Below are 26596 nucleotides of genomic sequence, written 5' to 3'. Positions count from 1 at the left end.
TCCCTCGAGAACAGATTGCTCAGCCAACATCTGTGAAGTGGGAGACCTCTGCTCTGCAGCTTCAGAGAGTTAAATTACTCATCCCTGCCCCCAAGTTAGGAAACAGAGGCACAGGCAAAGGTAGGTGACTTTGACGAAATCTTGTTGCCAAGGAGCACTGAGCCCCCTGGTGTGACCAGAAACAGCCCAGGCACCCTGGGTAGCTCCCTTCTAAACAGAAGAATGCAAAAAGATCTGAAGGTGCAAAATAAAGCTTATTGGTTGTGCCACTGGCCAAAGAGTGTGAAGCCCAGCTCTTAACAGCTGCTTGAAGGGAAAGAATGTCAAATTCTGCCTCTTCCTGATGCAGCTGCAGCCTCTTACTTCTCTGATCTCCAGGCTGGGCTTGCAGCTTGGTTCCTGCGCATCCGCTGTGCCTTCAGCCCCGTGCTCACTGAGACAGAAAGTGCTCAAGTGGTGGCCCTGTCACGTAGCATGCTCTGAGTTATGTAATCAAGTGCTTCATAGGGGTTTAGAACTACCAGCGCAGAGAAGAGAAGAGAAAGCACTAAATGAAATGCCTGTGGAGGACAACAATGAATTAGGTAATCTATTAAATTTTTCATCTCTTGAGTCTGTTCAAGCCCAGCAGCATCAGAAGCAGTATAAGTCTGAGAACTCAGAATCTTAAAACGAGAAAGTAATGGATGAAGAGCTCATTATGAAACAGATATACATGGAGCTGTATTGCTTTCCCCCCTTTTTTTCCTTTCTGAATACAGCAGCAGGACTTCTGTTCACCAAACTGATTATGTGTCCATCTTGGGTTTATCAACCTCCTTGCATATCAAGCTGAACATTAATCATTTGCTAAAAGGAAACTATTTCCTATTAGGGTGGATAATACAGCATGAATGAAAGATATTTTACAGTCTTGCGTAGCTCGGAAAGAAGCAGAGTGATTTTATTTAATATAGGATTAAATCAGACTACAAGAAAAGTCTTGTCTTAACTCTTCTCTCCCCTTCCACATTGTGTAATCAAAATTTAAACGACTGTACATGGGCATAGCTTTCTTTATATTGCTGGAGGTGAGCTGACTCATAGCAGCAGAAAATAAAATCCTTGTGCTTTATAGTAAGTTTGCTACTTTTCAGTGGTTTCAGTGGTTTGAGTTGTTTTTCAGGACACCATTCTACTATTTGATAGCCTAATATATATTGATGAGAGGGCGATAATAATATTCTACTATCTCCTTTCTCTTCCTTACTTATCATCCTCTTGTCCCCTTGTTCAAACTTTTTATCAGCGTTTGAACAGGGAAGAGGAAAAACTGTCACATTCTCATCCTGTTATTGAAGTGCAGAACAGGGAGAAAAAGGGTTTGTTTCTGGTTTATTGCAAAAAATAAACTAGATGTGTGGTAATTTCTGTCACATGCATTTAACAGAGTGCCTCTATTTGTGTTTCTGCCTATCTGTTAGAGGGATGCTTGATGCAATTTGGGTTGATGCAGACTAGGTGGAGTAAATCTGAGCTGGTGGGGTGAGCAGCGCAAGGCTGAGGAAAGATGCATGAAAACAGACCACAGATGGGAGAGATAAACAGGATCCCTGGGCTGTGACTGAGGAGGCAGGTCTCTTTAATGGCTCTTAGCAACGCCCCTGCTCTGACCCTTCTCATATGTGAGGAAAATCAAATCAATACACTGTTCTTCACGATGCTGCAGCAGCAGCAGGGCATTGTGGCAGCCTTCGTCTCTTAAATTCATCTTCGCTTTTCAGTGTGCTGATCTCTGGATATCCATCCTTGCATCTCTGCTAAGGAAGACTGACTGCATCTTTAATCGGATTGCTGAGCTCCCATGCACAACCTTCTTTTTATTAGAAAGTATTAGGTAGGCAATTTTAAAATGCTTTTGGATTTGCAGGCAGCTGTAACATTGATCTGACAACCCTATTGTATTCTCTGTAAACATAGCAGAATCTTCTCTTTAAAACCTACTGTGTTTTAAATTTTGCTTTTTTTTCCTGTTTTTGTGGTTGGGCAGGGGGGACTGCTGTTTTTTCCTTCCTTTTAAAAAAGATGTAGCTGATTTCTGCTTTTGGAAAAGGATATTCCCTCACTGATCCCTCCCCTGTTCTGTGGAGCTATAACCCGGTGCCATACAGTTACTTGCAGTGTTGATGAACATCTGTTCAACTGTTTAACATTTAGGGCAGGCTGCTCACTCCTTTATCCTTTAATTTTCCTGTGCATACTTCAAAGGTGTGGACTGGGACTGTGCCCACTGAGTAAGTTCTCCCTTGTTTCCAGAGATGGCTAACAGAGGACCAAGCTATGGCTTAAGCCGAGAAGTTCAGGAAAAGATTGAACAGAAATACGACGCAGAATTAGAGTCTAAGCTGGTGAACTGGATTATTGTGCAGTGTGGAGAACAGATAGAGCACCCTCCTCCTGGAAGGCAACATTTTCAGACCTGGTTGATGGATGGAACAGTGAGTTTGGTCCAATTGCCCGCTTTCATGTTTTTATCTGCACAGTGCTCCTGTGTTCTGTCTTCATTTAGATAAATTGATCAGAGCTCATGGTCAGTGCAGAAATATATGTCTTAGTATCTGATTTATTTCCTTTTGACCAAGAGTCTTAATCTCGGAATGTAAATTATCCTACTAGTGCACTGAAATCAGTACAATATTTTTGATTCTTATGAGTCATGCATGTTTTATATATAAGTATGACTCATTCCTTCAGCTTTTTCTCTCATGCAGTTAAATGAGATCTTTTTTTTAAAGCAAAATGCATACTTTTATCTTAAAGAAATAATCAGTGTTGACAAGGAAAGGCAAAGATATATAGCACATTTGAAGGATAGGATTGTGTCATAACTGTCTTCTTGGGAATAATTCTGTAGCTAAAACATTGTATTCCATTGCTTTATTGAACAACAGGTAGATGCTGCTCTTTGCAGTGGCTGTAAGACCATGTTAGTCATTGAATCTCTGCCAAAGTGACTTTAACAACGTCTCAATTGACATTGCTTGTTTTTTGGCTTGGGCATTAGGCTTCTTCTCTGTCAGTTGTTATATAACCTCTACCAGTGATTGCTTTGTTGTTTCTAGCAGATTAGGATTTATATGGTTATGCTTTTTCTTCAGTTAATGAAAGCTTTAATGCTTTTCTAATATACTTTGATTATTAAAATTTGCTTTTTTGTTTTTAGCTGAAGAAATTATGTCCCTAACAGAAACTGGCCAATCAAAAGCATTTTGCTACATCATTTCATGTGCAGAAATTGCCTTCTAGTTCAATGCCTGCTTTCTAATTTTGTTTCTGTCTTTATCTCTCAGCTGTTATGCAAGTTAATAAACAGTTTGCATCCAAAGGGAAACGAGCCTATTGCAAAGATCTCTGAATCAAAAATGGCTTTCAAGCAGATGGAACAAATATCTCAGTTCTTAAAAGCTGCTGAAATCTATGGAGTAAGAACAACAGATATTTTCCAGACAGTGGATTTATGGGAAGGTAAAAATAATAAACTGAAAGTCAGTTTATAATCTTTATTTTACTTTGCTTTGATGTGCATTTTGTCTAGGCATATTCTCTAATGTAATTATCTTTTGTTTGTTTGCCTTACCTCATTACCATGTTCTTCCAGTGCTGCATTATTTCCTCTGAGGGATTTATATTTCCCTGAGGGCATAACAGAACGTTTCCAAGCTCATGTGTTATCCAAAACCCCATCATTCTGATAGAAATTCACAGACCTAATAAAACAACTGTTCTCTCTGCTAATTATTTCAAATTAAATAGCTCCTAATAAGAACAGGGAAAACCCTGATTTTCTGATGACAAAATTTTATTGCAGTCTTCAAATTATAAGCAAAGCTTGATTTGGAGCTAAGAAATGCATTCTCAGGAGCATATGTGCCTCTGTGAATCTTATGGAGGTTCATTTATGACTAGTGAGAAACAAAACTCACTGCTTAATGCTACGTTAGCTGACCTTCTTTCTCTAAGGAGACAGTCTTTTAGGAGAGGTCACTATGGCAACAGCAAAGAAACTCAGGGTGCTCCTGTGGTTTTACAGTAAGGCAGGTGAAGTCTTACCATCCCAGGCTTGAAATGGAAACTGCTTGTTCTAGTTGCTGAAGAGCTGAGTCATTTGTGCATTCATGGGGCTGGTTTTGCCCACTTCTGCATCCCGTCCTGGTGCTCTAATCAAACACACTGCATCTCCCTGGACAAGGTGATGCAATGCTTTGGTTGAGCACTCAGAGCAAAGACAGCTGCAGAGCAGTGAAAGGCACATATGAAAGGGTCAAAAATCTCCAATGAGAATCAAACAGTGGAAAGAGGAAAATAATCCACTGAGAAAGCTGGCCAGGTTAGTTTGTGTAGGAGTACATATGAAAAGAAAAAAAGTGGGGTATGTTTTCACAGGCAGTCAGAATATATGTGGAAGAGATCACTCCTCTGAAGGACAGCTGGAGAAATGGAAGGTGAGGGAGTTCTTCATGAATTGGTTAGAGGAAAAGGACATACTGACAGATAGTGTTACTGGGATCTGTAAATGTCTCAGTGCCAGATTTGCTTGACAAATCCATACCTTTGGCACAAGGGCAGGATTGTTTCTTCCAGTTCAGTCTTTAGTGTTTTATGAAATCTATCTTTACATGTCTTAAATCAAGGGATTTTCACTTCCCTGAAGTAGCACCTTCCCACCCCTCAGCCTAGCAGACTGTTGAGAGAGAAGCTCCATCTAACTTGTAAGGGATGATAATCACTCATTTCAGATGTTATTCTTTCCAGTCTTTTGCAACTCATAATGGCTTCCTACCATGCATATGAAAATATGGTACATTGATCCTTATGAGGAAAAGGACTTGCTTTGAAGACATAATGCTCTTACTGCTAGTGGCTGTCTCCTAATTTCCTCTCACTCATCACCTTTTCTGAACAGACATAAGGTGAAAAGATAGTAACTTCTAGAGGATAGGAAGTCAAAACACAACTTGCAAACTAGCAGGAAGACATACAAGGCTTTTCTTCACTGCTATTTTAATACTTCCAAAAGCTAATCTGTGACTCCTCACTTTCCCACTCCCTTTTCATCCCTTCTGCTGCTCATTCCAGTGCTGGGATGATATAATATGTCTCTCCAGCAGTGAGAGCTCTTTGTGTCTCACTATAACTCTGACCTCTGGCATCTGTGCTGCTTCAGGGCTGAATTGTCTGAGCAGGGATGCCTTAGCTGGGCAGAAAGGACAATCTCTATTTCACTATTTCATAATTGCAGCACTCCTACACTTCACACCATAATCTCTTTAGAAAGAGAGATATCAATGTATGTTTATAGGGAAAAAAGTGTGTGACTGAGAAACAGCTTTCCCCTGGCACTAATTGTTTTCCATGAGCTTTTGCTTTGAAATTCTTAGCAACGATTAATGAAAATATTTTAGGATATGATCTGCTGTTGTCTGTTTCAAACTCATTCCATCTGTTGCACTTTTCTTCATCTCTTTGCCTTCTTGATCCAGGGGAAGTACCACCTCTTTATGGCCCCTCCTTACATAAATGTGCTGTGCTGAGCAGCTCTTCCTGATCCACACCCAAGACATGTTCACTGCCTTTTGCAGATCCGTCCTTGATATATTTCCAGGCAGGCAAGAGGCAGGTGAACCACTGGGTATTTGTTCAACATTTACAAAAAAGCATTTCAGGAGTACTTTGCAAAGTGATTCTCCATCTTTTTGTTTGAACCTTCTCCTTTGTGGACCTGGAGAGGAGGTCCTTCCACAGATAGGTTTCACCTAAAGAGAAAGGCTTGGCACAAGAAATGAGCAGAAACCCCCTCCTCCTTGTTTTAAAAACAGTGCCAAGTTCCTCTACAAGGCTGTGTTATTCAAAGCACACTTCAGAAGACACTGAGATGCACGAGTGTCATCAGGGTGGGTCCCTGAAATGAGGCTGAAGCTGTGGGCCAAGTGGGTGGCCCACATGGCTGTCAATAAACAAGTACTGGAGCTGAGGGAAGGCACTGACTAAAATTTGCTGCAATACCAGAGTCAAACTTCAGCTTCAGGGAAGGTGTATGATCCCTTCTGTCAGGTGACTGCAATGGAAATTTAAAATTTTTCCCTGCTTTTTTTTTTGCTTTTATGCTGACCATCAAGCCGTTTGTATTCTTTGCTGGAGGAGGGCAAGTGACACAAGACCACTTGGATTCAGGTCTTCCCTCACCCACAGCACTCCTCATATGCAGCAAGGAGTCTTTGAAGAGCAGAGCTGTGGCTTTGTTTTGTCACGCGCCATTCAGCTCCCACTCACCCAGGTTTCCCCCTGCAGCATCTCCCACTTGTCACTGACAAATAAAGCAGAGCTGAGCACAGAGCGTGGGGAGGCTGCCAGATGGCCCTGCAGGGCTGATCATCATATTTCACTGCCTGTCTTTTGTTCCTTTTGCTTTTTTCCTTTGCTTGCCATCATTATTCAGCTGATTCACTTTTCAATCCTTCTCCGCATCTCTTTTCATCCCAGGCAGTCACTGCTCTCCTGCTATATGGGAGGCATCCCAAGGACGTTGTATGTGGCATCTGTTACAGCATATGGTACATCTGCTGCTTCGGGAGTTCTCAGGGCTCCTGCCTCACCCTCCTCTGGGTGCGCATGGGGAATGTCGGCTCTGCAGCCGCCCTCCCCAGCAAGGACCCCTCTGATGCAGTTTGCCTTAGATACAGTAAAATGCATCAGTTCTGGAGGGCTGGCAATTTATTTTATGAGCAAATGGTCCCCTGCAGATAGGAATTTTATGAACTGTAGTAGTCTGTATGACAGCCACGGTTGGAAGCTGATAGATGTTTTCAGCTGTGGTGTGCTGTCCTCATTTCAGCCACTGTGTTACAGAGCCCTGGACTGCATCTGCCTGCAATCAGGGTGACGCACTACAGAAACACAGGGTGTCTGTAGTGTGCACTGCTCCCTTCCCTCTACACTCCAGCTCATCTCATTAATACTGATCCACTGGAGGTGTTTCTGAATTCTGTTATCATCGTGTCTCTGCTTTCTCCTTTTTTCTGAATTGTTTGTTTTCACATGTGAAGAACCAGAATCACATTTGTTAACTTGATACATTACTTTAGGAAAGAGGAAGAACTGGAATGAAAGAGGCAAGGGGAGTAATAGAAATGCTTATGGAAGGATTTAGTAAGGGAGAAGCAAAAGGCAGATTTCCGATAATTTACTACCTTACACAATTGGAAATACCTGCTTCAACTTATTTTTTGCTAGAGGTAAAAGGTAGCATGTCTGGATTGGGTAATGAGTTATGTAATTTCTATTTGGCTAAAGCTGAGATAAGCCCTGACTTGCTGAACTGAGGAATGAAGTAAATAGCATGAGGAGAACATGGAAAAATAGTGGACCAAATGGGAGAAATTAAAGGTATGAAACTGAATAGCATCATATTAAGTAGGAAGGTTTAGGAAGGAGCTTTGATGGTTAATTTGGGAAGGACTGATAGAATTTATCTGCACAGGAGCTCCCAGAACTGCTGTGAGCTCTGTTAGCGCAGGGATTAAACTGACTCGGAATAAACTGAGACTCAGAACTGTTATTTAATACACTATTCTTCAGCCACATTTTACTGAGTATATTACCATTATTTGCATACCAAAATAATCTCTCCTCAGGAGAAAATTTTGTCAAAGGGATTCTATAGACTTAAAATGGTATGGAGGAAGGCATTAAAATAATCAAAGGCCTGGAAACCTGGAAATGCCTGAAAAATTAAGTTTTGCTTTAATTCCATCCCTTTGTTGACTTTAATAAGCTCTTGTATGTCAGTACTTTCATTTCAGCAACAGTAAAATAGCATTTATAATTCTATTAATGCATATCTTCAGGGACCTGGGGGAGTTAGTTAATACATCAGATAAAACTGGTTTTCACTGTGCCAAGCTATTTGTTGAGCAAGGATTCCTACATTAATTTCATTGTCTGGCTTTCTAGGGAAGGACATGGCAGCAGTGCAGAGAACCTTAATGGCTTTGGGCAGTTTGGCGGTCACCAAGGATGACGGCTGCTACAAAGGAGATCCGTCCTGGTTCCACAGGTAAAGTCCAGAGCTCAGCTGCTCAGAGCTGCCTTCCCTGGGAAGCTGGTAATATCATCTGCCTTTAGGCTTTAAGGAAATTTATTGGGAAAGGAAGGGTAGAATATTTCCCAAGTTTCCTTGTAATAGGGAGGTTTTTCTCTGGAGGCTAGAGAAGGGAAGCAGGAAAAGTGTATATTTGTCATCAGGTTTTCTCTCTCACATCAGACAGCAGACAGAAAGACTAAGGAAGGCAAGGCTGTTAAGGATGTCTGTGAACCCCCAAGTAGCAAGCCCTTCACTAAGCAAAGAGAAGGCATGAAGTCTCTTTACTTTTTTCATCAAACCAAAAATTATTTAATTTCTTAGGCTTCTTTATTCTTGGGAAGCACTGCTTATCTGTGAAGAATTCTCTGTCTTGGCAAAGCTGTTTATTTGTTCTGAAATTCCATTTATTTTGGCTAAGGAGGCTGTAAAGCAGGGACAGGAAGAAAAGGAAATCCTCCCACAGTTACTCTCCTGCCCCACTGGCATATTATTGACATAAGTTTCTGGCATCCAAGAGCATCTCTTACACAGAAATGTCGAGCGCAGGTTAGCAAAAGGAGTTGACTGCTTGTCTTTTCTTTGCTTGAATTTTCTGATGTCTAGGTGAGGCTCAGCAAAAATAAAGCAAACTTCACTTTGCTTGTCTTAAACCCTGAGCTGGTTAAACTGAATCTGAGATTTGAATTTTAGGTGAATAAATGCAAACTCCTATGCATTGTTTTTATGAAATCAGGTTACATTAACTTAATACACTGCACGCATAGATTTATATTTACAGAATATAATTAGGTTTAAAATTGATTTCAAATCCAATTACATTCTTTAATATAAACCAGACATGAAATCACTATGACCCAGACAGGCTTATTTGTTTTATGTAACTAAAACAAAGTTCCACATGGAAAAATTAATTTTCATCTAGACTCTTAATTGTGGGTGAAAACAGTTTTTGTTGACATGGATGAAGATGTGATCACCTCTCTTCACTTCTGTCTGTCTGTCCAGCCCATACTACTTGGATAGCCAGCCCATATCCATTGCAGTCCCTGTGAAATACCATGTTACAGTCGCTGCCTTAAGGAAAGCCAGTGTTATGGCATGTTGCCAGTCAGGAGCTGTTTCCTGAGTAGCTTCCCTATCCCTTCAGGCAGACCAATCCCCCTCACTGCCACCCAGTGTTACTCATAATTCAGGGCTTTCAGGGTGATTCTTAATCACCTTAAGTTGACTTGAGAGACCAGTATGGAATGGCATAAGAGTATCTGTGCAGGGATCAACAGCGATTAGGATAATGCCACACTTGCCCTAAGCCATTTAACTTTCCATTGCCAGCGTTTCACATTCCCAGTGCCATCAGACTGCTGTCCCCATCCTTACACAGCAAGATTCATGGATCCATAGCTGTTTATTATTCTGTGGCTTGGCAAACACTAGCACTAGTGTAAAGTTGGCACAAAAATTTTACAGATCTGATGGGCTCAGTTTTAGGTAAGAGTGATGCTGGACAAGCCAAACAGAACTTGACATAGTATGAGACATGGCAGGTGAGTAGACTTGCCTTCGTCTCTTTTCTTAGTCTCAGTTAAGGCCATTTCCCCTCATCAAAAAACAAATCTCGTACATGTTATCCATAAGACCATCATATACTAAATGTGGGTCTTGTGATGGTAAAAATAACACTCTATGATCCAAGCCATATATGCAATCAACTTTTATTAGCCTATCCAGGCTATTCTTTAGTATCTCCTTTTATTTTTTCTTTGTAGTTCTTTTTTTTTTTTTTCTGTATTTAATTACTTTTTGACTTTCTGTGGGAGTACTCATCAGCATAGCAAAAAATTCTAGGAGGAAAGAGAAAAGAACAGTAAAATACTTTCCTGTTTTTTAAATTAAAATAGAGGCAGACACAGTGAACCTGAGATTCAATTAGGTAACAGGAGTTGTTCTAAAAACATCCTCTCATGGAAGTCCTGGCAGTAGTTTGCTGCCTGTGTAAGTATTCTGGAAAAGGAATTAAGCAGCAGTGAGAGAGGCCTGCTTTCTGAGGCATCACAGTTCTGTGTGCCTCCCCCAAAACAGAGTTTTTTCTGGCAAGAGCTGTGGGATCTGAGAGCCTGTGGTGGCCCTCTATAAGCCCTCTTACTAGTCTATACTTCACCACTTGAGGACTCATTCTGGAAAATGATCGGTCAGTCCTGGTGTCCTGTGGATCTTTCTCCCCCTTCCACTTTGCTGGGCTTTCATGTGGACGTGAGTTCATCTCCCACAATTTCCTGAACACCCTGAGCCTAGCAGAGGGTTTAAGTGCTTTTTCAGACTTGAGCCAGGGTTGTCAGCACAGTGCAGGATCTGACTCTCACAGAGAGGATCATGTTGATGGTTTTCAATCACAACAGGTACCTAACCTAGTATTCTCATCTAGTGAAGGGGTGAGGAAGAAGAGGGGAACTGTAACTCAATGCCATATTGCTGCGTAACCTGTAACCTAATCACAGGACAGACACAGCAGGGAAATAGATTCTACCCACGTGGGAGTAGGGTCTGGTAGATGGAAAGCCTCCCTCAGTCTGGGACTCTGCCAATTCATATGGTTCATTTGATAACAACAGGCTGATCCTTCTCCAAATTGCTTGTTTTCCCCATCTATTAGAAATTAAAGATGAATCTATGAACAGTTTCTTGCGAGGCAGCAGAGTGCAAACTTTTCTCCTTCTTCTTATCTGCCACTTTGGCCTTCAGTGCTATTTTCAGAGAGAAAAAGGCTTCTTTTATGCTCCAACAAAGGTTCATTGATCCAAAGGGCTTTTGAGACCAGCAACACTGAACAAAAGTGGTCAGTATGTTTTGACAGAAGATAAAGAACTGTCATACATTTAAGACACAGGTGCAAAGGGCAAAGCCTGTTGCTTAGGAGGCGAGAGATCTGGAAATGGCAACAAGGCAAATATTCTGTCCTGCTGACACCCAACATCCCCTCTGCAAATATGTTCAAGTCCCTTCTCTGACCCACTGCTTCTCTGGGTACACTCAGCTTTTATTTACTCCACTGACTGAAATTACACCAGTTTTCACTGTTGCTCTAGATGGATATCAACTTGTCGTACAGCACAGGTAAGTGTCTCAGGGATCAGATCCCATGGACTACAGCTGTTAAGAGCTATAGAGCTCAACACAAATTAACACTGTTTTGTGTTTTATATATAACACTTTATGAATAGTTTACTTGTCACAGCTTCTGGGGAAGTCCCTTGGGGTTCTGCAATAGCGGGGACAGTAAAAGTGTAAAGTACTGTAGGTTTGACTAGAGCATTACTTCTATCTGCAGGAAAGCAATTAGCCAGCCAGTATTGTCCAGCACATGGGATGGGGCAAATGACTTAATGTATTACAAAGGATATGAGCCAATTTCAGATGGATTTTCATGGTTATATTCCCTGTGTGATTTCATGATCCTACACAGAATGATGATATGTATGTATGTTCCTTTTTTGTGTGTATCTGGACAGGAAAGCACAGCAAAATCGACGAGGATTTTCAGAAGAGCAGCTTCGGCAGGGACAGAACGTAATAGGCCTTCAGATGGGCAGCAACAAAGGAGCATCACAGTCGGGCATGACAGGCTATGGGATGCCAAGGCAGATTATCTAAAAGCATCTCTGTCTGTGGAGAAAACACTCCTTCTGCAGCATGGTCTGTTAAGGAAAAAAAAAAAGAAAAAGAAAAAAAAAGCTTATTAGTTCCTTTTCTGCCTGGTTTTTAATAGTTAGTGCTCTCTAAGGTTTGGGGTATTTTTGGTTTGGTTTGTTTTCTTTGCAGCTGCAAGAGTTCGCCTAGGAACTTGGGTTTTTGTGGTGGTGTGTGTCAGTTCACAGCACGTGCGCACTGCTGCCTCCTACTTTTCACTTCTGAACTATGCAAAGACAATTATTCTGTATTAATTTATTTGCAAATTTCCATATTTGTCTCACACTGCACTTGTATTTCAACCAGTAACCTCGTTCTTCAATCAGTGATGATATTGTTTGACTGAAGAATAAAGATGAAATAAAGATACTTCAAAGACTCATTACTTAAAGGAGGTAAAAACTGAAACCAACAACCATATGGTACAGTGCAGATGAGTTAAATATTTTCAATGGTCAATCTCTCTCATCTCTAACCCAGAGCACTCTCTGAGTGACTCCCTGCTATAGTGTTTACAGTCTGTGTTAAATGTTCAATTCAGTGTTTGGCTAAAGGCACACTAAAAGTATTTTCCTAAAAAGAAGACAATATTTATTATCCACTGAGTCTGATTCATGTAGTCCCAGCCAATTTAGCTCAGATTTTTCTTGACCTAGTGTGCTGGGTCATCTGCAGCCCACAAATTTGTGGTGCAAGCTAAAATCAGTTTTATAGGGAAAGCAAAATCTGTGCATAAAAAGAAAGCAAAGTAAGGATTAATTCACTATTTCCCATTGGCAGGTAGACATTTATCCAATTCCTGGAAAGCATGGCCTCAGTATGCATGATGGTTACTTGTCACCACAGTTATTCCCTTCCTCTTCTTCCCTGAGCTTTTGGTGCTGACCATGACACAATACGTGTGGATATCCTTTGGCCAGATGGGGTCAGCTGTCCCAGCTGTGCATCTCCCAGCTTCTTGCCCACTCACAGCTGTGGGGACAGAATGAGAAAGAAAAAAGACCTTTGCACTATGCAGGCACTTTAGCAGTAGCCACTACTCGTGAGTTATCAACTTCTTTGGTCTCCAGTCCAAAGCACAGCAGCCAGCCAGACTCGGTACACCCACCAGCAGGTGAGTCTCCAAACTTAGGGAATTCTCCACTGTGAATGAACAGTCTTTCAGACAGAGGTGAGAATAGGCTTCATCTTGTGATAGTTGCTACTACACCAAGCAAAGCACAAAACAAGTTGTGTTTTAAACACAAAGCAAGAGATAGAACAAAAGTACCAGAATGCTTCTGACCTGAAAAACAGCCACAGTTCAAATTCAAATAATCTGTTATGTTCATTTATGACACTCCATTGCTGGAGTGTCAATAAAAGAAGTGGCTGACACAGTCACCTAGCCACCAAAGGCTACCAGAGCATTCTCTGAGTACTTCTTGCCAGTCAGCACAGCTGCCTTGGGGCTGTGGCCCCCACACACTTGAGGGGTGCACACTATTTTCTATGCAGTTTTCCTTTCTATTGACTGTCTCTGGGCTTTCACTCACAAAGCCCATTCACCTCTTCCCCACAAGCAAGAGGGAAGGGAAACATGATAATTTAACCCTTTGGGTTCTTTGGTTTTTTTCTTTTTAATTCATGACAGTCTTCCAAGAAGGCCTGAAAACATAACATCTAGGCAGGTAACAAATTAAGATTATTCTGACAGCTCTCTGAGTGCCTACATATATAGATGGAGTGATTTCTCTCTGGCTTTGAATCCAGTGACACATGCTGACAGCTAAGTGTTTACTAAGTAGTCCTAGGGCCAGCCACACACATGTTCATGTGGCTTCAAATATTTCTACCACTGAGTAAACTGAAAAGATGGTTCCTTCAGCCCATGGGGAGCTCTGTCTTCCCTGTCAGGAGAAGAGAATAACATCTCCCCGCTTCAGCCAAGCACTGCATAGAAAGTGATGTGAAGGTCATGTTGTATCGTTGGGGATGAGTGGATCTGCAGTAGCCGCCACTGAAAAGGTGCTGTCCCCACTTGTACCTCATCTTACAGCTGCCAGTGCATCTGGGCTCCTCCATTGTCCTACTGTCACACTGGGTTTTGTTTACTACCTGTTCAGGGCTATTCTTATGTTATTTAGGTGAATTAGCTCAGCAGAGGAGCAGATGACAACTCCAGTGGGTGCATCTCAGACAGAGGAGCTCACATTTCAGCTGTGGTAGGGCAGTAGTTCAGTGCAGAGTATAGTACGTAACTTCCCCCTAGATATGACATTAGTTGTACAATGAAGAGACCAGCAGGTTTTCTTACTAAAAACAAATAAGCTGATTAAAGACATCTGGGCTGATGGTAAGACAAATGCCTGCCACCAGAAATTTCACCTTGGTGAGTGTGAACAGCACCCACCATCCTCTAATAGAAACTACAAAGTCATAGCCACAGTGGGCAAAATGGCTGGATGGGAGGAGCTGGAAGAACTGCCTTCAGTTCCTGGAGTTCTTGCCTCTACCTCTCCAGGTAAGAGGTCTGAGAGGTCCAAACCTGACCCTTTGCCCCACACCACCCTCACAGGGGACACAGCCTGCAGGATCCATCCCAAATTTGGTGACATTGGCCTCCCCTTTCTGGCTGCAGAATTTTCATTTCATTTTCCATTCATATGTCCTCTCTGAAAAGACCATTTTTAAGAGTTACATGGCAAATTCCCAGGATATATTGCTTGCTCTTTTTCTGATGCTAACAGTCCCATTAAAGTTATAGAAAACATTGTCTGCTTGCATATTAAAAAGAAAAAAAAAAAGAGTAAAAAAAAATGTAACCAACTGTATTAGGGAAAAACAGCTAAGTGTTCCAAGAAAGACAATTTATACCATGTAGCTCCAGACACAGGACCTGGTTGAGTGGGAACAATGGCCAAAAATACTGATTCCCCAGAATCTTATTTTTGGCAACCAATCCCCAAGATAATCACATAGTCTTTCATTACCTTAATCCATCAAACTAATCTAGCTGTTAGTATCTGGCAGTCAATGCTGCAAAGTATACTTTATTCTGGGAGTTAGCTTTATCCTTTTATATTCCCATATGACAGATATAGAAATATTAATGTTATTGTTAATTAAATGCTAACATGCTAATATGCTCTGGCCTACTAATATTCTTCTATTAAAATATCCTTACTACTAAGTTTACAAACATCCTAAGCTAAGAAGTAAATTAATACAGTACCAAGTTAGTTGCCACCAAGTCAACAGAAGACATCATCACTTTTCTTATATTAGCAATAAGCTATTGTAAATTTGCTTCTACTGCATCAAAAGCACCTATGCAGGTCTCCCAGAAGGCTAATTAATTTATGGACAACCTTGTGTATTGCTACTAGTTAAAAGCCTTGATGTACATTAGAATAAAGACATACAGAAGCTTCGAACACTAAGGGATAGAGTGTGTGTTTGGGAAGAGGGGTTTAGGGTCTTTCCTCTCCTAACTCTCTAGTGCTTAGGGGAGAGTTTCCCTAAGCAGATGATGAACAGCAGATGATGAACAGCATCTCACTGAAGGCTTTGGGCTCAGGTATGGTGAATGCTTTGTGGGGTGCTCCTGGGACGAGTAGAGAGATGAGAACCTTGACTCCATGTTTCAGAAGGCTGGTTTATGAGATTATGATATATATTATATTAAAGTGATACATTAAAACTATACTAAAAGAATAGAGAGAAAAGGATTCATCAGAAGCCTAGAAAGAACAAGAATGGAATCCATAACAAAGGCTCCTGACTCCCCAAGAGTCTAAGCCAGCTGCATCTGTGATTGGCCATTAATTAGAAACAACCAACATGCACCACTCACAGATGCACCTGTTGCATTCCACAGCAGCAGATAGTTATTGTTTACATTTCTTTCCTGAGGCTCCTCAGCTTCTCAGGAGAGAAAAATCCTAGCAAAGGATTTTTCATAAAATATCATGGTGACAACTCAGTCGAACAGCAAGGACAAGCTAAAATAAGATTCCCCACACACTGCCTATAATCCTGTTTGAAGCCTGGTTGTAACTTGATGTAACTGCTCCAAGAAAGGAATGGAATGGCATGGAATAGAATAGAATAGAATAGAATAGAATAGAATAGAATAGAATAGAATAGAATAGAATAGAATAGAATAGAATATTTTTGTGATTACAAATAAAAAACATTGTAATATCATCCCCTACAATGGCTAGAGAAAGCCCCATCAGAGCAGGCTGGACCAGAAACATGTTAAATATTGTAAACCTTGAGCTTCAGTTCGCCATACTTGTAGACAAGTAAATGACATTTATCTACCTTTATAGAGGTTTTGAGACCGTGACCTCATTATGGACAATTGCTAAATAACTTCTTTTTAACATTAAGTTGGCATCTAATGGCCTTCTGAAAGGATGCTCAACAGCTGTGTGAGGGAGGAAGAACTGCATACGTGAGTATGGGATCCAAGTTTGTCTCCATGTATGAGAAGAGCAGAAAGAAAATACAGTGAACAGAAAGTAAGTATTAAGTTCAGCCAGTTCAATTGAACTGGAGTTTGAGGGCTGTCAGGCTAACATAACAAGATCTGTTTAAAATAAATACTAATGAGGGTAAACAGCGTGAAGAGGCTTCGCTCTCCAGTAAATCAGCCCGCAGCATCACTTTCTAAGATGCCTGTGCTAAACAGCATCTCCCACACTCAGCAGGGATGATAGGAGAAGGAAGGTGCTCTTTGCAGCAATAGGCAGCAGCAGCCCTGTCCCTTTCACCTGGGAGCTGTCTGTGTGGGCTGTTCATAGGCCACGATACATTTGGACCAAGGTTTCTTGTTTTACTGACTTCTTAGGTCCACACAGAGCCCTCAAGGAGCAAGGATAAGGACTCAGGACATAAAAGTTCAATTTCTATGTCTGTAATTGATTGCATTTGGCTCTGGCTGCATTGTTGGGATTGGCTACCTCCATTCCTCTAATGGAAAATACTAACAATAGTGGTGGTTTGAACAGCTCAGATATTAATAGCATTCCTGATATGATAATGTCTCCTAACTAGAAATAAACTTTAAATATGTTAAGAAGAGAAGTGAGCACCTTTAGAGGAAAGAAATTCAGTCATTTACTCTAATACTCTTCTGTGATTGCCATGGTAGGTCCTGAGCAATGGAGCAAGGAGTTCCCAAGGCTGCAGAAAAGCCTGTCTACACAGACCTTCCTATAGCTGTTTGTCTTCTATAAACTTTAAGAGAAACATAAAGGCTGATCATTTTAATGCATGCATGAGCTACCAAAGGAAACAATCTGTAACACCATAAATTAAGGCTGTCACAAAATAGACAGAGTAACAGACAATTTTATCAACATGAGTTTTGTGCACAGTATGCTCTTGACAGGAAACAAACTATTTTCCTCTTCTGTGGGGCTTGCCTTCCTGCAGAAAGGGCAGGCAAGAAGACAGCTCAGGCCACTAGCAGGAAAACATTCAGAAGCAACCACTACTCCACACCATAAAAAATTGATGTATCTATTTTAACTTTGCTGAGGTTGCTCTGCCCACATCAATCTCCAAAATAAAACCACCACAGTTCTACAACTAAGGCTGAGCAGTACAAAACAATGAGATAAAATGGCAGAGGAGGACAAGAAAAAAAATATTAACTGTTGCCACAGAGGGAAAATCACTGCCTTGCACTGAAGGAAATTCTTCTGCTTTCACCTGCATTGTTTGCACTACCACACAGTGTGTGTTACTGTGACATTCAAGTGAAGTCATAATGCCATTCCTCGGATGTAAATAGATTTGTCTGTGGTACTATTGGATTTATAGGGGATATTAGAAAGGTGACCTTTCTCCCTAATGAAATTTCTGTTAAAGGGCTCACTTAGGTCAAAATGTTACTCTGTTATTGGGCAGCAGTAAATCTTATGCTCCAGTGAGCCAGTGCTCTGCAGACCATGTGACAGCTTCAATGCTTATGTCTAGGTTCAGAAGAAGTGATGTCCAGAAACCCAGGAGAGAGTTTGACTTTTCTGAGACCTGCAGGGCCCAGCTTGCTGGCGAGGAGCCAGGCAGTGCTAGAGGGAAGGAACAGGCAGCCCCAGGCGTTCAGGGGCTGGCAGCAGCACATGTCTGAGACGGGCTGGTGACTGCTGTTGCCTAGAATCAAGGACAAAAACTTTCCAAACAATATTAAGCGTGCTTATATTAAAAGCAGATCTTTAATGAAAGCTGTCAGGTGCACAAATATGACTCTGCACACAAGCACAATTGATTTACTACAAATTTTATAAGGTTAATTAATTAATATATCTAGCAGATACATCCAATAAGAGACCAGTTGCCCCAGTAACCCACCCTTGGGGTGTTGTTCCAGGGACATCTTTGCCCTTTTTCTTGTTATGTCTTCTAAGTTCTAATGCAAAACTGTGTCCTTGTTAGAATTCGTGTTATTGAAAATAAGACTAAACAGAATTTTAGGAATGTGTTAGACAGGGTTAGCTTATTTTTCTAAAATGTGAGAGAAAGGGCAGGAAAAGTACTAGAAGCTAAATAACTATGTATGAACGGTCTACAAAACTACAAGTATGTGAAAAATATATGAAAAACAAAAATCTTCAGGCATCGCTGCTGGGTACTTTCAAACTGAATTTTAAGAAAGGGCATGCATTGTTATCCTGTCAGCAAAGATGTGAGGTGGATGAAAGCTTTTTCATTTGCACGAGAATCGAATAAATGCTCTGTTTCTCTCACTTCTTGTCAAGACACAGAAAGGCCAGCAAAAATGAACAGGGTTTGTTTTTAGGAGCAGGTTTTGCATTAGTGTCATTATGAGTCAACATTTTGTTCTAAGTTTCTTTGTATTACCTCCCACACATAATGTAAATGTAAGGATAATTCTGCTGCTTCCAGCTCCTTCCAGCACTCAACCCAAGCACTGTTTTGACCAGGTTCTCAAATGTGCTGGAGGAGTGCTTGCACCTGTGGGTATGCCCCAGCACTCCCAGGGCTGCTGAGTACTGGACCTGTTCTTTGTTGGCGTCGTTCTTGGTTAAAGGGGGCAAATCCCCTTCCTCATCTTTAGGAAAAGTCACATAAATTCAGGTCTGGCAACATTAATTTTCCAGGAGAATAGGAAAACCTTTTGATTCAAGGAGGAAAAATCAGTAATTCAGGTTTGGAAGGTCAAGTGGGAGATCAAGGCACTCTGTGCATGTGCCAGGAATGTTCATCATCTCCTGGCATTCTTAAAAAGACCTTTTCCCCAGATCTGCCACAACAGCTCTGACAATGGTGTTAAATCAAAGCAGTATTTCTTAGATTCTTCTACCTCAGAAGTGTATTTTGGAACAGTCAGACTTAGTGCTCAGTATTAGGGTATTTTCCAACCTAAATGATTGTATGATTCTGTGAAGATAAGCTACAGCTGGGTCCCCACGCAATAGAAGCTGAAGGTTTTGCTACTGAAAAGCAAGAGCTTGAGCTATAGCCTGGTGAATTTGGTCGCTGGAGTGCATGAAGAACCTGCAGTGGAAGGTCCAGCCCTTCCTGAGCAGAGAGAAGGTGAGGTAAACAACACCAGCCTTGTGTGTAAGCTGGAGTGAACTTTGTGGGGGATTTTGCTCTAGGGAACTCTAGAAGGGCTCAGGAGGGGCAGGCGCTGCTGGGACTGTAGAAAGCAGCTGCTAATCCTCCCTGGCTGTTTGTTACCAAGTGTGGTTTGTTGCTGGGTGTTGATGGGGCTGTTGTTAACCAGGGCAGTGGCACAGCCACAGGTGGCTCTGCCAGGGATCAGTGGCGAGGGCAGAGCTGGCTGCCTTGCACCAACCCAGCCTGCTCACAGCACTGGCCTGCTGCCATGAAGGTCAGTGCAGTGAGTTTTAGGGAACAGACCTGCAGCCTCCGAGTACTGGGAATTTCTTTTTTCTTCAGGCTCCTATGCATTCATTTTCATTCTCTACCTTTTTTCTTGGAGATCTTCTCTTTAGGCTTCTTACTGCAATTGAAAAACATTTCTGCTGGGGTCCCATAAATCCACTAAAATCATACTGTGTTTTATAAGAAATTTACTTGACTCTTGAGGTCTTGCTTAAAAGCATAAACCTTTTTGTGTTGTGACATGTTTAATTATGGAAATCCTTCCCCCAGAAGCATTGCCATAATGTGAACTGGACCATGAGGTGCCAAATACAATGACTAGAACAGAGATTTTTTTGTTTGTTTTTTTGTTTGTTTTTGTGGTGGTGGTGGAGAGGGTTATGCATTGATAAGTTATGCTTTTCCATGACCTTTCAAGAAAGAATATGAAGAGAAGTATTATGTGAAAGTGATTATTGTGGTACATTTCTGTGTTTTTTGGATGTGAGACACCTGTAGTCCATTGAATCAAAGTAAGTAGAAAAAAGAGAGTGATGCTTTTACAGTAAGTGGCTATTTTTCTTATTTTTTTATTACATCTTTTTCGCTTTCTTTATACTTGGTGTAGGATGAGAATCAAAACCAAAATTACTGTTTACAGCTTCTGCACTCTGTAAAATGAATCCATGCATTATTAAACAGTTTTTGTGCTGCTTGTTTTTTTTAAGTGGGAGTTGTGAAATAAAGCAAGCCATAGTACTGCCATGTCACTGAAGCAGGCTGCATGAATGTACCTCACTCTGGCAGGATATGTTCTTTATTTAAAATGCCTGTCTCTGAGTAATCTGATGAGTCCCTTGAGAATTACCTTCTGTAGTTGCTCTGTGAATTGCACTTCTACTGGAGTCAAGTATATCCAGGCAAATTGGATTATTAGCTGGAGATAAATGGGCCCAGGGAGCACTTAACTGCAGGAGCAGTGATGTTCTTGCCCTTTAGCTAAGTGTAAATGCTGGCTCTTACAAAAGCATGAGGGATAAAGGAAGGAGGTTTTAGTTCTGAACATTGTCTTCTTCCTTTAAGAGGTTCTGTACTAGCTATAATGGGATGAATCATAAACCTTAATTTATATCTAGAATGAATCTTTAGTTTTGAACACAATGAATTTCAGAAACTGTTACATTCTTTATAGTGATGTTGAAATGAAAGGGACATTTTAGCTTTGTGTTTAGGAGAACAACTGTAAAATGATAGTTTAATTGTATTGTAGGTATTACACATGTGATCAAGGCCAGCAGAGAACAGTTGGCGTGCTTTAAACTTCAAAACCTTTCAGTGATATTTTTAGAGTATAAGAAGACGTGGGATGGAAACAGCTGGATTTATTTGTTTGCTTGCTGTGTCATGGTGGTGAGATGTGAGCCCTTACAGAGTGCTGTGTGGTCAGCAAAGCCTGCAGGGAACTGAACTGCAGTGGTCATGGCTGCCTTAGCTGGGGCTGAGGAATATAACACCCTCTAATGGGCAGAGAGGGTTTTTTTGTTGCTATTGGTTTTCTTCCTACTTCTGGGCACCTTGCTTAACTCTGAAAAGGGGAGCAGATACAGTCTGATAGCAAATAAAAAGTAAATGCAAACACTTCCTACCTGCTGCTAACTTTCCTGTGTTATATATGTGGTAGGTCTTTAGGGAAAAAATGCAAATTAGAAAGAAATAATTGGAAGAATAAATGGTTTTAAAGCTGTCTTTCCTGTGAGCAGACTTGAAATAACCAATGAAATACAGGAAGATATAACCCATAAAGCACAGGAAAATATAGACAGAATAAAATTATTGGGAACAAAAGACTACAGTGGAGGGTAACCAGCTATTCCTTTAGAAAAAAAGGAGTATCTCCCTCATTTGGGAGAAGGGGGAGATGAATGACCTCTACAAATGGAAACAAAAAACACTCATATTTAATGTCATCAATACCACCCCTTCTGTCATTAAAGGTCACCAGAGGCCTCAAATTTTAATTGTTCCTTTGGTCAATGTTTGTATAGGCTCAGTTAATACTTCTAATTTAAACCTATATGTAGCAAGTGAAGGTGCAAGTCCTGTCAGCTTGGCTGGGAACAAGGGAAGGCAGATCTTTGTTCACATTACTGGGAAGTTGTTCATAGCAGAGACCGGTAATGTACATTGCTTAAAAAGAACTGGTGTTTGCTTGCTTACTTGGCTGTCTTAAAATAAGACTGAATGCACAGCAAAATGCACGTGCTGTCTCCAGATCCTCCCCTCTGTGCAGGCAGAGCTGCTGTGCTGGAAAAAAATGTTCCTGTGTCCAGCAGGAGCTACTCAAAAACCAAAGAAATAAAAGACAGTGCTCTGACTAAAGTGGTTTTATTCCAATATAGATGAGTGTCTATCCATCAAAAGGTGACCAGGACCTCTAAAATAACATTTTATTTAAAATTTTATTTTTAAGAACACTGTTTTGCTCCTTGGAGTGAGGAAAACTAACTCTAAAAATAATTCTGTAAAAACATCACTTATGACCTGGGTGCTTCTAACTACATTTTGTCCTTTGGGATTGAGGATATCGCTATTGCCATGTGCTCGGTGTTTTACAGAATGAATCATGTTTCCTCCCTTAGGATTCAGTACAAATGCAAAGCACTTCTCAGACTTATGATTGTGTCTGGGAGTTCTTTATAATCATCATGAGGTGGGCTGCACTGAAAATGCAGGGTATTATGAAGACCCATTGAAAAATACAATATCTATAACCAATTTGAAATCATGTACATACAACTATGTGTCATGTCTTCACCTCCCCACATCCACCCCCAAAGGGAAATTGGAGTTAAATATATTCTTTAAACTATTATGAGAAACAAGTTTGACAAATTATGAGGCTGAGGCAAGCTCCAAGATTTGATGCCTTGAACAGAATCCCAACCATGTGATGGTTCAGTGTGTAATGAATACTCTGGAGGAGAAATATTGACAGCTCTGCATGTCACTTGCAAAACTAAGAGTGGAGACAACGTGAGGATGCACAAAATTCTGAGCTGTGTGAGGAGAGGTCCTGGCTGTCCTTACAGAAGTGTAGGCAGTTTTTTTCTTATTTATACTGTTTTGTGGCCACGGCAGTAAAAAAAGTGGCTCTGCCAGCATTTCAGATGATCCTAAGTTAGCTCTCTGCTGCTTTTGACTCATCAAAACACCATAAGGAATCTATCTGGCCTATTAAAATAAATCCACTACAATTCTGGACAGGCAAAATGTAGGTAGGTAGCCAACATGGAAGTGAATATAGGGAGCTTCCTGTGTCTGAAGGTCAAGAGACACAGACATTCAGCACTACTGTGTTACATGCAGGAAGTGCAGTCTTTGCAGGTTCTGACATTACTGTACACAAAGGATTTAGTGTGGGGATCTTATCCCATGCTTTCCAGATAACAAAGGCTGCTGAAATTTCACTGCAGTAGGCTGGTGCAGCTTGTGTGAGCAGCTGCCCTCACTGGGCACTGTGCTTGTACATGTGTGATCAGCTGTGATAGCCACCTGAGCCTTAAACAAATCTCAGGTTGCTTGCCTGATTTGGCAAATTGTTGATAAGACTGATTTCCCCAATGTTCTTGATTAGCTTCATTTTACCTTTCACAAGGTGATTTGCTCTAACATTGGGAGAGTTGAAGCTTCTTGAAAGAATATGGGATAGGATAATATTCTCTGCTTATGAGGGAATACAGTATTTAAATCCAGGTAAAACTTTTGTCCAAAAAGCTGGCTCAAGGGGGTTACTGTAAGATTTTGACTGGTGGAGCTGGATAACATGATGGTGCTGAAGAAAGGCTCACAAGCTCTTTGTGTTGAGGCTGTATGGAGACACAGCAGCTGGAAATGGTATTTCTCTCTGCTGACCTTCCATATGGCAGACACAAAACATAAAACCAAAACCAAATCTCTTCAGCTCTAGTTCAAACTACACCAAGATTTAACATTTTTTTTCAAGTGATTATACTTTAAATGAAGCAGACAGGGCTGTAGCTCCCTCCTGTTTATAGTTCCTTAGTTCTGACAATTTCTTCGCAGGGCAGTGAATGTCTAAGGATGTTGCCGTATGCAGAACATGCCCATATCCAACCCCTGAAGTCCTGCTTCTCTAACTAACATACCAACAGCAATCTCTGCAATGCAGAATGTAGAAGCAGGCAAGGGGTGGGGGAAAGCAGCTTGCGTAGATCACAGTAACAAGTTTTATATTCATTTTTTTCATTTGTTTCCATCAGTCTGGATCCTCTTAACTTCTGTCTGTTATTTCCCAGCACTCAGCCCAAGAGCAGGAGCAGGTATTCAGCTGGTGATCCACCCCTAATGAAGATTAGCATCCCTGCAGCTAAGATAAAGAAATTGCCTGCTAGTAGGCAAAGATGTCAAGGTCAGAGAAGACTGCAGTGACCTGGGCAGAACATCAAGAGTATCTCTGGAAAAAATAATAAAATTTTAACAGGGCAGTTTGGTCAATTGGACCCAGTGCAAATCTTGGTCAATTATATTCATGGTTAACAGCCCTCACAAGTAGTTAATCTTGACAGGCTTGTCTATGCTTCCATGTGGTTTTTATTCTGAAAACTTACAAGAGAAAATCTGGTTATCTGGGAATAGCAGAGCTATGTTATTCAAAACACTAAAATATACTAAAATACTTTTATGTAGAATACTAAAAATACTTTTGTGTAAAATTTTCTTTGTCAAATTATGTGGATTAACTTCCTGGTGCCCCTCCCTGTCAAGGAGGTTTTTCAGTTTTTGAATTAATCTCTTTAGGGCTTCTGGGCACTCTGCTTATCAAAATCTTTAGTGGGTGAGGGATGACAACAGCAGTGTCAGTCACTTCTAGGGATGAAATGTCAAGCTGCCCCATAATTCCTGAACAAAGAAACTGAAACCCCAAACTCACCAAACTCAGTGAAATAGTTTGTTTAATAGTTGAAAATTCAAATAATCTGCTTATTAGTAGATTAATTTGAGTTACTTGTTTTGAAAAGAAAGAAAAAATCTGTATTGCTCCTTAACAGTTTGAAGTTGTATGTGCTTGCCATATTCTCCCTGCCTGTTTCATAAAATGGAAGGACTGATTGTGTAGAAATGAAAGTATCACAGGTGGCATCAGTGCCCTGCTGAAGACTCTTAGGTAAAAGTAATAAAGTAGAAAAAACTGTAGGGGTTGGGTTTTGGTTTGATTTGTTGGGGTTTTCCCCCCCAGGCTTTTTTGGTCTATCCTCCTACTTGGAAAGTGATCAGAGTTATAGAAATAATTAAAACGTGAAAGGAAATGGCATTGGTAGGTTTTTGAAAGAAAGAGGAGGGAAGACAAGGAGTTAAACTTCCAGTGCTGGTCTTCTATCAGGGTATCCCAGATCTTCTCTGCCTAATTGCAAGGAAAATGCAACTGTGGAAAAGCAGAACAAGTAGACTACATTAGCATATTGTAGGGGCATTTTTTGTGGCAAACACTAAGGCTAGGCTGGTATAGGGCTTTGGGTTTCCTGGGGAGATGAGCATGAGTAAGATGTTTGTGGTTTGCTTGCACTAAATATTAGACTCACATCAGCTGGCATCTGTTGTGTCAACAGATATGACTGCCAAGAAGGTGAGAGAAGGATGTTTTCCTCTTTGCTTTCCATGTAGCACACAGGGTTTGGTGATAGAGAACAGGGTATCCATTAACCATAAAAATTTCTGAAGGTCTTACCCTCACGGACCAGTGCTGTTGTACAGCACTGCCTACAAACTGAAGCCATGACCTTGTAAATCTTATCTTTGTTCACTTTTAACCAATTAAGGGCCGGTCATCAACTGAAGTGGGATTTGCAAGGACAGGCACAGTCCTTGCAAATTTTTCACCAGTAAAAGTGCTTTAACTTGGCTTGTCAGACCCTGCTCAGGCCTGACCTATCCAAGCACATGTCACTGAGCATTCTGAAACATGGGAGTTTGCACATCAAGAAATCACCTGAAAAGCTACAAATGTGGCTTTTGCTTGGCTGAAGAGCTTCCCTAACATGGCCTCTGTAGAGGCTGTTACCATTGCTTTCAGTGCTACTTCAGCTGGGTCGACCTCATTATTGCAGAAACTGTGTTTTTTGTAGTATTTCTTTTATTTGAAACACAGCAGGTTTCATACCACTGTGATTGTCCTAATAAGTCACATTTAATCTAGCAGTATTACTCCATGTATGCTGTGTTAGTATTCCTAATAAGTCACATTTAATCTAGCAGTATTACTCCATGTATGCTGTGTTAGTATTCCTTGACTTGTTATTTGCCCTGCTACACATAGCAATTTCATATAAGCAAGGCAGAAATGGAGAGTAAAATTAGCTAGTGGCACCAATGAGCATTGAATAGTGCAAGACTATTAACTGATGAAATAGCAGGGCTTGCTGTCCTTAAAATGGCACAGACTGATGAATGGATGTTGTGTCCAAAAGATGTGTTCACTTAGCGTTTTAAATTTAATACAAATTGATGTGATGCAAATCCCTAAGCTGTTCTCAGTCGGTTGTTGAGATGAAATAGCTCTATTAGCACTGCTATGCAAGATGGTCAGCTGCTTCATTTCAGGTGATGTGCTCTGCCAGTGACAGTTATGTATCGTTTCTGGATCCTTGAAGGCAGCTCAATTGCCTGTAATTTCCAAGGTGATTTTGTCTGTTGGAAAATGTTTTGTTGCATCAGAGACCTCTAGTGCATAGTCAAGCATTGTCAGCAATCAGAAATTGAGTAAGAGGTCAAGGAGAAGAAAAGTAAATGCAAGCACTGTGATTCCAAGTTGCATTTCTAGATGACAAAGACCTGGAGAATGAGCGACATGGTACTCATTCAGTGGAGGAGGGGAAAAGGGTTTCAAAGTTGATACTGAAATATGTATTACTAGACAGTAATTAAAAATTTAGT

General features: G+C 40.9%; 1 protein-coding gene and 1 long non-coding RNA gene across 4 annotated transcripts; one reads left to right on the top strand and one right to left on the bottom strand.

The window, feature by feature from the left end:
• Nucleotides 1–565: 565 nt before the first annotated feature.
• Nucleotides 566–12172, top strand: TAGLN3 (transgelin 3). Of its 3 annotated transcripts, none has more exons than XM_064410542.1 (6): nt 566–584; nt 1764–1876; nt 2296–2477; nt 3330–3504; nt 7990–8092; nt 11626–12172. In XM_064410542.1, exons 3-6 carry the CDS (start codon nt 2298–2300, stop codon nt 11765–11767), a joined length of 600 nt encoding a protein of 199 aa, XP_064266612.1. In that variant the 5' UTR covers nt 566–584; nt 1764–1876; nt 2296–2297; the 3' UTR covers nt 11768–12172. The 3 variants fall into 3 exon arrangements, with proteins under 3 accessions (XP_064266612.1, XP_064266610.1, XP_064266611.1); XM_064410540.1 differs by lacking the exon at nt 566–584 and adding an exon at nt 1491–1664; XM_064410541.1 differs by lacking the exon at nt 566–584 and adding an exon at nt 1494–1611.
• A 1044-nt stretch (nt 12173–13216) lies between these two features.
• LOC135294806 (uncharacterized) lies at nt 13217–17516 on the bottom strand. Its single transcript, XR_010356823.1, has 3 exons — nt 17450–17516; nt 16885–17029; nt 13217–14050 (listed from the first exon to the last, which is right to left on the bottom strand). It is a non-coding gene; the product is annotated as an uncharacterized LOC135294806 (long non-coding RNA).
• Nucleotides 17517–26596: the final 9080 nt, after the last annotated feature.

Source organism: Passer domesticus, chromosome 2 (assembly GCF_036417665.1).
Source record: "Passer domesticus isolate bPasDom1 chromosome 2, bPasDom1.hap1, whole genome shotgun sequence".
NCBI classification, from domain to species: Eukaryota; Metazoa; Chordata; class Aves; order Passeriformes; family Passeridae; genus Passer; species Passer domesticus.
Note: the sequence above shows the minus strand (reverse complement) of the source record. Positions and strands in the feature narration are given on the sequence as shown.

Bases quoted from the DNA above. Each gene is read 5' to 3' on its own strand.
- TAGLN3 (XM_064410542.1), top strand. From the start codon at position 2,298: ATGGCTAACAGAGGACCAAGCTATGGCTTAAGCCGAGAAGTTCAGGAA. The intron at 2,478-3,329 runs GTGAGTTTGGTC...TTTATCTCTCAG, and splicing joins CCTGGTTGATGGATGGAACA to CTGTTATGCAAGTTAATAAA. The intron at 3,505-7,989 runs GTAAAAATAATA...CTGGCTTTCTAG, and splicing joins GACAGTGGATTTATGGGAAG to GGAAGGACATGGCAGCAGTG.